The 11727-nt window shown below is 41.5% G+C and overlaps 1 protein-coding gene across 3 annotated transcripts; it reads left to right on the plus strand.

Annotated features, from left to right (window-relative positions):
- Positions 1-2517: 2517 nt before the first annotated feature.
- LOC141764991 (beta-1,3-galactosyltransferase 5-like) lies at positions 2518-11448 on the plus strand. 3 transcript variants are annotated; one of them, XM_074630784.1, is made up of 3 exons: positions 2518-2792; positions 8842-9200; positions 9261-11448. In XM_074630784.1, exons 1-3 carry the CDS (start codon positions 2749-2751, stop codon positions 10193-10195), a joined length of 1338 nt encoding a protein of 445 aa, XP_074486885.1. In that variant the 5' UTR covers positions 2518-2748; the 3' UTR covers positions 10196-11448. The 3 variants fall into 3 exon arrangements, with proteins under 3 accessions (XP_074486885.1, XP_074486882.1, XP_074486884.1); XM_074630781.1 differs by having other exon boundaries at positions 8842-11448; XM_074630783.1 differs by lacking the exon at positions 2518-2792 and adding an exon at positions 4592-4858 and having other exon boundaries at positions 8842-11448.
- Positions 11449-11727: the final 279 nt, after the last annotated feature.

The following is an 11727-nucleotide window of genomic DNA, read 5'->3' on the forward strand; positions in this document are numbered from 1 at the left end:
TTATGCTAAATGCAGTACCTGTGAGGGTTTGTGGACAATATCTGTCATTCTTTTGTGTCGTTAATTGATTTACAATAATAAATATATACATACATTTGCATAAAGCAGCATATTTGCCCACTCCCATGTTGTATACTTAATACTTGACAGGTCTCCCTTTAAGGTACATTTTAAACAGATACAAATGTGTGCTTAATTTGCAATTAATCCCGATTAACTATGGACAATAATGTGATTAATCAGAATTTAATATTTGAATCGATTGATAGCCCTAGTATGTATGCATTATAAAGTTGACTTTCTCTATCAGCAGCTCAGTGCAGCCTCTGGACACCTGCTTGTTCTCAGTAGGTTTGAACCAGGATGTTATTTCAACGGTATGTTGACCTGCATGTTTAACCACACATTATTGATCTAACAGGTGTGAAGCTAGTCAATAATAAGTTATTGTTTGACAATTTAGTGACAACCGTCCAAATCCCATTTGGCTGCCAGGACTACTTAAGAATTTTTAACCCGTCACCAACCCAAGACAAGTACAGGTTGTGCTGACTCATCAGCTCAGACACGTCCTCCAGCCACATCATTACCAAGTATCAACTTGGCTGAAACAACTCTGAACGGAGCACAAGTTTATGCATTGGCACTTGAAAGACAAACATGCCTATCCCTAACAAATAAACCATGTCCGTGTCTGTGTCCGTGTTCGTTTCCTTGGATAAAGGAAGAACAAAAGATGAATGAGTCACACGATCCTGTGTTACGTAGTATGGTCACCGGCACCTTCCTGTCAGTACCAACCAGAGACACATCCTTTTCAAATAAAAGGTAAATATGCACTGATATCGGCCAGCTGTCTCCAATCGCTCGATCAGCACCTTCACCTCCAGCTCCAACCAACCAGGGACCGGAACACTGCAACACACAGGCACAGCACCAAACAGCGCAGCACAGCACCAAACAGCACAGCACAGCACAGTACCAAACAGCACAGCACCAAACAGCACCAAACAGCACAGCACCAAACAGCACAGCACCAAACAGCGCAGCACAGCACCAAACAGCACACTAGCCACTGCATCACACAGGCACAGCACAGCACCATACAGCATAGCACCAAACAGCACAGCACCAAACAGCACACTAGCCACTGCATCACACAGGCACAGCACAGCACAGCACAGCACAGCACCAAACAACACCAAACAGCACAGCACAGCACCAAACAGCACCAAACAACACCAAACAGCACAGCACAGCACCAAACAGCACCAAACAACACCAAACAGCACAGCACAGCACCAAACAGCATCAAACAACACCAAACAGCACCAAACAGCACCAAACAGCACCGAACAGCACCAAACAGCACCAAACAGCACAGCACCAAACAGCACACTGGCCACTGCATCACACAGGCACAGCACAGCACCAAACAGCACCGAACAACACCAAACAGCACCAAACAGCACCAAACAGCACATTAGCCCTGGAAGAGGCCCTGGGTCCGTCACAGGATGTTAATAATTAACCGTTAACCAACGTTAAGAACTTTAACTGATTAACGCTATTGTTTAAACAGTCAAAAGAAATATTAATAATGAATTAAAAAGCTGAGCAAAACTCAGAGGAGCGGCTCGTCACTTAAAGGAGAAAAGCTGGTCCACCTTAACAGCCCACCTTAAGAGAGTCTGAGCCGGAGCTGTGGGATACAGGAAGTCGGCTCCCGTCTTGAGCTCGCTTGAGCGGAGCGGAGCTGAGGAGTTGTAGCCTCGTAGCATTTATCCACCGACAAATGAGCTGTACACACACTGCTACACCTACGTTCACAGCTATAACGCCACCAACAACCCCACACTCACCACCGCCGCCACACACACGAGTGTCTGTCAGACACTCGCTAAAGTTATGCTGCGCTGACAGGCCTTATTATTGTGACAATGGCGGGAATGAAACCACAGCTAGCAGCTAGAGTTGCAAACGTAGCACAAACACACGCGGTTTGTCGGACACTCGACAAAATTAGCATCCCTATTGTCAAGCCGTACTGTTCATGCAGGAGCCGCCGGAGGAAAATGTCTTTGTCAAAACGGAGAAAAATGGACAAACAGTGTCGGGTTGTCCAAGAAAAATGGATTAGTTCCTATTTCTTCACAGAGGTAAATGGGAAGCCAGTGTGCTCGGTGTGTTCACTGCACCTTTCAGTGCTCAAGGAATCTGATATTCAGCGCCACTATCAGACTCATCATGGCGGAAAATACAAGAACTTGCCAGGACAACTGAGAAGAACTGTTTTGTAAACTGTTCATTAATTGTGAACATTTTCAGAATGTACTTCTTTACACTAAAAATAAGGGCTCAAATTGGAGGTGTTGTTATTTACAGTTACTTTGCCATGGTTGTACTGGTGCGGTGAATGAGTGTGTGAGTGTGCGTGTGTATATATGTGTGTGTTCGTGTGTGTGCGTAAAACTAGGTGAACACCTGAAAACAGAATGTGGGAGGACAGCTCCCTCTCTCTCTCTCCTCTCTCTCCGTCTCTCTCTTTTCTCCTCTCCCTCATTCAAGTTTCAGTTATTGCAGTCTTGTATGTTAGTCCCGTGAGTAGTAGAGGAGTTGATGATGCGTGGGAGTTATGGGTAGTTAGTGGACCTAATAAGATCGTCACACTCGGAATTATCAAACTCAGGCTGAAGGATCTAAAGAGGGAGGAATCAAGGAAACAAGGAAGGCAGGGTCGCAGCAGTCATGATGGTTCCTCGGCGTGGCTCAGGTGGGAGCTGCCTGAACAGGTAAGACAACTTCAAATCCTTCAATCAGACCTTCAGTCTGACCATCACAGTGAAACAAGTTCTCTGGTTTTGGCTTGTGACGCACAGATTCCTCGCATTTTTACTACACTGTAAACAATTGCTGTTAATTTACAGCAGGATTTCAACATTATTAATGCAGTTTCATGCAGTTTTTTTTTTAATTCTGGGACCTGATCTGCTCATGTGAGGCTTGTACATTGTACATGATTGTAAAATCAGTGAATTAGCTTTACTGTCCTTCACTCACATGTTGTTCTGGTTTGCATTCTGTGCTTGTAGCCAGTTATAGACACACATTTTGGGAAAAGCGTCAACAAGTCTATTATAGCCTTTTTCCTAACAAGTGCCTTTAATTGTATTTAGTGTGACTATTCCTATGTCTGTAACCTGCTAAGTCTATTCATCTAGGCAAAAAATAATGTTGTATGTAAAAAATACAACCTAAATAGTGCATTAAAACAAATCAGTAAGATAATGTAAAAGACAGGTGAAAACAGCTATATAATGTATCTTTAAACAGTAAAATAACTGTAAAATACTGTGAAATTAATACATTTCAAACTGTATTTTTCATTAACAGTATAAAGCTGTAAATTTCAGCGACTGTATAATAATATTAATTTTATAGTAACATAAAGGCAACCCTGTTCTTTACTGTTATTTTACTGGGAAATTCTTGACAGTCGACTTTAGATGGATTTAGAGAACTATCGGAGAAACGTCAAGTTGTTATCAGTATCCCATAGTTACAGGACAAATACACTCTACCGTGTTCATCAGCTGACTGAGAAGAAGTTAGAAGACACGAGCTGTTAGTTGTTCAGCAATAATGAATCAATCGGAACCACGATGGCACTTCTTTATAAAACATCCAGGTGCGTATTTTACGCACAGAGGCGCACCGCGGATCATGGAGCTACCTGTCTGCCTCCCCCCCACACACACACGCACGCACGCACGCACGCACACACACACACACACACACACACACACACACACACACACACACACACACACACACACACACACACACACAGGAGAGTATAATGACAAATACTCAGAAAAAAATAGAAAATCCTGTTTTGGAATTTTCCCCAAATTAAAACCAGCTCATCCCTCCACCACCACAACTTCAAAACTGTATTCTGAAAATGTATTGCATGGTCACTGTGGTATTTCTACACACTAAAACAACAATAAACTACAAAGTGTTGTCTCATATAATGTGACTTTATCTGGATTATAAGATCCTAATATTGTTTTCACAATATTTTTTATATTTACTCTCTAAACACTCTTCTGTTTAAAGCAGCAGTAGGCAGATTGGAGCAGATGCGATTAAAAAAAGTTATTTTTTATAAAACGATCACTATATCCTGACAGCAGTACATCAGACAGGTAACCTGAAAAAAAATCATGTGCCTCTGTGTCCTCCGTTCATGTCTATTTAGAGCGAGCACAAGCACGAGCCCGACGCTGTCTTTCGTTGACTTAACGGCCTAAGGTGTCGCTGTTAACAAGCAATTTTGAAAGTTAGAAACAGTCCCTTTAACAGAGCCTTCAACAAAACGTGGTACACACAGCACAGATAACCGGTGATGGGCCGGTCTAGGCCAAAATGCCAGGGCGGATTTTTTGTCCCAGTCAAACCCTGCATATAAATCACAAATGAAACATGTCATTTTTAAAAAATTTTCCTGTCATTTTGAAATACAGACAAAAAAATTTAAATTTCTTGAAAAAAATGTAAAAAAATGTGGGTTTTTTTTACAGTGTACCTAAAAAAACCCCCAAAAAACCCCCATCCAAATCCGAATTTCGCAATAGGCACCAAAAAGGGTTGAAGCTCTGAGTTAATGCCAGTTTCCTCAAACCACCACATGTCCTACTCCTCTCGTTGAGCCATACATCCAACGCACCCTTCCTCATGTGGAGGTGTATTTAAGCTGAAGTCCAGTAACGCTGCTGCTGAACTGCTGTTAAACACATTTCACCTGTTCTCTCCCGATGGCTTCGCTCCAGGAAGGCATCTCTGCTCCACACCAGTAAGCTCCGACGCTCTTTGCTCTCTTTAAAGTTGCAGCTCCAGCAGCAGCAGGTGTCTGCAGGTCGCAGCTCCATTTGTTGTTGCGTGTTTCGGTGTCTGTTTGCGGGCTGTGATGTGAAACCTGCTGGCTGCCTACACTGTTAAGAATCTCCCAGTAAAATAACAGTAAAGAACTGGGTTGCCTTTATGTTACTGTAAAATTAACATTATTATACTGTCGCCGAAATGTACAGCTTTGTACTGTTAATGAAAAATACAGTTTGAACTGTTTTTTTTTTTATTAATTTCACAGTATTTTACAGTTAATTTACTGTTTAAAGATACATTATATAGCTGTTTTCACCTTTCCTTTACATTATCTTACTGATGTGTTTTAATGCACTATTTAGGTTGTATTTTTTACATACAACATTATTTTTTGCCTAGATGAATAGACTTAGCAGGTTACAGACAGGAATAGTCACACTAAATACAATTAAAGGCACTTGTTAGGAAAAAGGCTATAATAGACTTGTTGACACTTTTCCCAAAATGTCTGTCTCTAGCTGGCTACAAGCACAGAATGCAAACCAGAACAACATGTGAGTGAAGAACAGTAAAGCTAATTCACTGATTTTACAATCATGTACAATGTACAAGCCTCACATGAGCAGATCAGGTCCCAGAATTAAACATATACTGCATGAAACTGTTACTGATGATCCTTTAGACAGTTGATCAGCAGTAAAGTGCTGTTTTATTTAACAGGTTTTCTTTTGTATTAACAGTAAAGCACTGTTTTTAGCAATAACAGGTTAATACTGTTGAAATCCTGCTGTAAATAAACACCAATTGTTTACAGTGTAGTCCTCATCTGGTTTTATCAAGCTGCAAAAAGTGGTTTGTGCATTTTGCTCCTCTCCATGATAAAATACAGGAGAAAACATCACAATAAACCTTCTTTGATATTAATCCTATTATCTTTATTTGATTAATTGTTTGGTTTTTCCAGAGTTCAGGGTGACAAATCTTTAAATGTTAATCCGACCATCAGTCCAAATCTGCCAAAATCAAAATTAAATCAATGAATAATTAAATGACTCCGTAAATAAATAAATGAATGTAGCAAAAATAATATTAAAAATAAATGTAGCCATTAATTAATTGATAAAATGTGACATAAATTGATATTTCTGTTTTAATTTCCTTCTTTATTTATTTATATTTGTATTAATTTGCTTATTTATTTACTCTTCTGTTTAAAGCAGCAGTAGGCAAGATTGGAGCAAATGTGATTTAAAAAAAGTTATTTTTATAAAACGGTCGCTATATCGTGACAGTACATGAAGCAGGTAACCTGGAAAAAATCATGTGCCTCCGGTGTTCTCTGGTGCTCCTAACGGCATCTGCAAGATTTTACATACCGGAGGAAAATAAGCAGTAAGAGCAGATCTGGAGTCTGCTGTCCATCTGCTGTCTATGAGAGTCGGCTGTCAATCACTCGCGAACTCCGACCAAACGGTCAAACTAGGCAGCGCTGATCATCTATGAATCAATATTCTGTTACTGTAATGCCTATTTCTCTCCACAAATGTTTTCAGAATCATCTTGTAGTGCAGGGTTCAGCTGTTAAATGAGAACGTTTGTGAGGCCGCCATTGTGAAATCTGGTTAAGGAACGCCAGGTTCCGGTCACATGACCGGAGCACAGCCAATAGGAACGCTCTCTCAATGAAATGACCTGTGATTGGTCAAAGTCTCCCGTCATGGGCTAGATTTTCTCAAGCCTGAAAACAGAGCCATGAGGAGGTACAGAAGTCTAGTTATCTCTCAGAACACTTGAATAACAATATGCTGAAAGGTTGTGATGGAATTTTTGCCCAATGATGCCAAAAATATACTGACTACTGACACTTTAATTCGCTTATTTATTTCCTCTTCTGTTTAAAGCAGCAGTAGGCAGATTGGAGCAAATGTGATTTAAAAAAAAAATATATTTTTATAAAACTGTTGCTATATCCAGACAGTAGCGCATGAGTCAGGTAATCTGAAAAAAAACATGTGTCCTCCGGTGTCCTCCGGGTGGTGTGGAGAGTCAAGAGGCTGCAGGGAGATAAAAAGACCCCAAGTACATACCACAACTTATCTCTTCAAAGTCAGTTTATACTTCGTTTTCAGTGACACTGATCTGGCGTGCAGATTCACATCGCTGATAGGCTGAGTTGGCAAGACTGATGTGCTACAATTTTGACTGCTGCAGATACCATCAATGCTGTCACATGCTATAACAGAGAAGGAATGCAAATCTGATCCATCAGGAACTGAGAGAGTCCGGGTTACTGAGAAAAACCACAGATGCCAGAGATAAAGTCTCAGCCCAGTCACTGACAGACAGAGATGCAAACCTCCACTAGAAAGACAGCTACAAAACTAAGTTATATCAGCTATTAGCAGCATTGATAGCTTTCATAGGTGTCTTCAACAATATGAGAATGAGAATAAGACATAATAGCAAACATAATTATTAAAACTTGAATTTAAAAAACTATTTAAAAATCACTGATTCACCTTGTTTTTAAAAAGACTAATAGAAAAGAACAATGACGTTCCATGCATATATTCAGTTTTACTTTATATTTATAAATACTTTTTAAATGTTTTTTTAAATGTATTAATTAAACCTGAAGTAGGCAGAAAGTTTTCGGCATCATTGGGCAAAAATTCCATAACAACCTTTCAGATTATTGTATTTCAAGTGTTCTGAGAGAAAACTAGACCTCTGCACCTCCTCATGGCTCTGTTTTTAGGCTTTAAAAAATCTAGCCCATGACGGGAGACTTTGGCCAATCACAGGTCATTTCAGAGAGAGAGCGTTCCTATTGGTGTGCGCCGGCTGGTGGGCGGTGCTTGGTATTTTCTCAACTGATCTCAACATAGTTGCCGGGTCACAAACTCTAATTTTACAGCTAAACAGTACACTATAATATGTTTCTGAAAACATTTGAGGTGAGTAGTTAATTAATTGATTAATACATTTTCTGTGGATTGACGAAATGGTTAATCAATTACGTTTAGGACTTCAGGACATCTCTGAAATGCTGGTAATAAAACATTTTTTCTGTATTAATTTAGAGATTTTCCAAAGTACAAATCCCTAGAAGTGTATGACTCAACTTTTTCCCATGTTCTAGTGTTAAAAAACTAAACAAATTGCAATAAATCGTTTTATCGAATTGCAAAGCTTAAAAATCACAACATATATCAAATCGACACCCAAGTATTGTGATTGTATTGAATCAAGAGATCGGTGTATCGTCTCAGCCCTAGTAAAAATTTCTTATTCAGCATTCGGTTGTACTCCACCGTCTCGTGCCACTAATGGTTGCAAAAAAACAAGATGGTGATGGCCAAAAACCAAGACAAACTCCAGGCTTCAAAACCGAAGTCCACAAACCAATGGGTGACGTCAAGGCGACTACATCCACTTTCTATATACAGTCTATGAGTAGAATTCATTCACAAAGACACTCCTTATACTCCAGAAGTTGCCTGAGAAGCATCATGTTTTGAAGACTTCTTCAATATCAAAGTAATCCAGTGATAGTTGACTGTACATACTTGAGTACATTGCAAACAGGAGCTGCTAATGGCTAATTCAGCATCATTTTAATGGTGACAATTTGACAAAATGTGAACAAAAACGGTTGTAGCCCACAGCTAAGTCACTGATTTATACATCCTGTTTCCCTACAAGGCCTATTGAAAGGAAGCTGGGTCACGGACGGACATGGGTCTTGGGGTATGGGGTATAACACATGCGCAGTGTAACTGAAGCTGAGGTTGTGCGTTGCGATTGGCTCAATTTCAGCGAGTGCAGGCAAGATTTTACTGCACATGTGTTATACCCCCTGAGATATGGCGCGTGACCAAGCCTTCTTTCTATAGGCCTTGTTTCCCCAATAAGTTCCCACCAGTTTTAACTTTGTCTTTCTTATCTTTTTAGACAACTTGCTGAGAGCGTGGGTCATCAGAAGAAGTCGTTCTTCTTGCACTCCTGGTTCCGGTTCCTGCTCCTGCTCTGTCTGGTGCTCTTCGTCTTGTGTTACACTCAGTCCGGACCCTCGCTGGAATGGTGGGACGGCTTTCCACTCCATGAGCACTACCATAGGATGGTCAGTCTATCTTCTCCTAAACGTGTCCATCCCAAACCAAAAGCAATTACACAAAATGAAATCTATGAAACCACAGAACTCCCTACTTACGTACCACCTACTGAGCCTCCTACTGTGCCTCCTACTGAGCCTCCTACTGAGCCTCCTACTGTGCCTCCTACTCCTACTGAGCCTCCTACTCCCATTGTGCCTCCTACTGTGCCTCCTACTCCTACTGAGCCTCCTACTCCCATTGTGCCTCCTACTGTGCCTCCTACTCCTACTGTGCCTCCCACTCCCAAGGTGCCTCTTACTGTGCCTCCTACTCCCACGGTGCCTCCTTCTCCTACTGTGCCTCCTGCAGGCGCTCAGCTCCATCACGCCCACCCACACAACTACCACTTTATTATGGATAACAAAGAGGTGTGCAAGACCAAGCCCCCTTTCCTGGTCCTGATGGTTCCAGTTGCACCAGGAAACGTGGCAGCTCGGAACGCCATCCGGCAGACGTGGGGCAACGTCAGCCTGGTCCAGGGCGACGTGGTGCTCACTCTGTTCATGCTGGGCCTCTCTGGAGGAGTTGCTGTGGAGCAGCAGCAGGAGAAGCTCAAACAGGAGAATCTACAGCACCACGACTTGATCCAGAGTGACTTCATGGACACTTACCTCAATCTGACCACCAAAACCATGGTGATCATGGACTGGCTGGCCACACGCTGCCCTACAGCAGCGTACGCCATGAAGGTTGACTCGGATATGTTCCTGAACATTGACAATTTGGTGATAATGCTGCAGAAGCCAGGCATCCCCAAGCAGAATTACCTGACTGGGATGCTTATGTGGAACAGGCCGGTCGTCCGTACAAAGAGCTCCAAGTGGTACGTCTCTGAGGAGTTGTACCCAGATCCCCGATACCCGACCTACACCCTAGGCATGGGATATATCTTCTCCAACGATCTACCAGAGAAATTTGTGGAGGTCTCAAAGTCAATCAAACCCTTTAACATAGAGGACGCTTATATTGGGATGTGCATGAAACAGCTAGGACTTGCACCCACATCGCCGCCAAATCCCTCCCAGTTCAAGGCCTATAACAGAAGATATGATCGCTGTGAATACTCCAAGATCATCACCTACATTCTCGGGACTTCACAAGAGTTGGTGAAATACTGGACAGACTTGAAGAAGCCTGGACCACCTTGTTAGGACAATGAGCACTACAGATGCACTGAGAAATCACTTGGGTGGAAGGGAATTGGAAGGTTAACTTATTTATAGATTTCTACTGTACCGGTCTGTGATTCTCACGCCATCCCCAGTTCAGAAATGAGTATTGGGATCACCAATGTGGAAAAGTTACAGAGGTTTCTGAACAACTGCTTTACAGAGATGTTCAAGAGAAACCCTATTTTTGTACTTTTGTGTATTTAAAACTGCTTTGTTGGGTTGCAAACAAAAAAATATATGAAGGGAATGTTTATCCGTACTGATAGTAGAAATGTGAATGAGTGGAATTAAAGGTGCCCTGAGGAGCTTTTGACCACTAGTGGTGTTGTAAAGCAGTGCAATAATGCAACAAATGGAGTTTAAAAAAAAAAAAGTCTGATCAACTATTAAGAGGTAGGAAAAGCTTTAAAAGTATTTTATACATTCAGGGTACACAATATGTTAAACTCAACGGTCTCCATTTACAAAGAGAACCTTAAGGAAACAAGCCATTGACCACCTGCAGAAAGGTGTAAAAGTTATTATTTATAAAGTCCAGGTCCATTATTATTATTTCCTGTGTTTAAGCATCAAAATGCTATTTTCCCTTCAAGCCCTTCTAAAAACTTTATCCATCGTGACCTGACCTAGGTTTCTGCATGATGCTGCTACATGTACAGTATGAATGCATCCTTATAGTCAGTGTATTACCGTTACATACAGTAACTTAGATGACGGTCGGTGTACTCCCAGTTTGGAGAAGCAGACATGAGTACCGGTAGGAAACTAAGAAATGTTCTGCTCTGTGGACGCCAAGTTAATTCAGATCAGAAAGTAACACAATAACACAAACAAACTAACCGCTCGATGCAGCGATAGACCAGAAACTCCCGTGTTCTGAGAGATTGTAGGTAATAGGGGTTATATATTTGTATTGGGGCAAGTAAAAATTGACTCTGGGCTAGTAGATTTCTTTAAACCACATTTCTTTTTACAATTAACACTTGAAATGATGAAGGCACTTGCAAATGACACCGTAGTACAAAATGTAAACCATACTTTGGTGTTTCATTTTTACCTCTTTACTTAAAGCTTCAGTAGGCAGAATGTTTTTGCATCATCAGGCAAAGGTTCTATAATAACCTTTCTGCATATTGCTTGTGACGGGAGATTTTTGGCCAATCACAGGTCATTTCAGAGAGAGAGAGCATTCCTATTGGCTGTGCTCCGGCTGATGGGCGGTGCTTGGTATTTCCTCAACAGATCTCAACATGGCTGCTTACTGTTCAGGTCAAACCAACACATTTTCACTCCCAACTCGTCACTGCTGCTTGGTCAGTGTCCCTCGGCATCGGAGACTGTCGCATGGAGTACCCCTCTTGTGTTACTTTTGGACGGATCAGGGACGGTGTGTCAATATACGCTTGTTACATGCATAGTTTCCTTTCAAAATAAACTTCTGTTTTCACAGGAAGTTAGGTTTTGGCAACACAACCACTTAGTTGGGGTTAGGAAACGGTCGTGGTTGGCGT

Source organism: Sebastes fasciatus, chromosome 3 (assembly GCF_043250625.1).
Source record: "Sebastes fasciatus isolate fSebFas1 chromosome 3, fSebFas1.pri, whole genome shotgun sequence".
NCBI classification, from domain to species: domain Eukaryota; kingdom Metazoa; phylum Chordata; class Actinopteri; order Perciformes; family Sebastidae; genus Sebastes; species Sebastes fasciatus.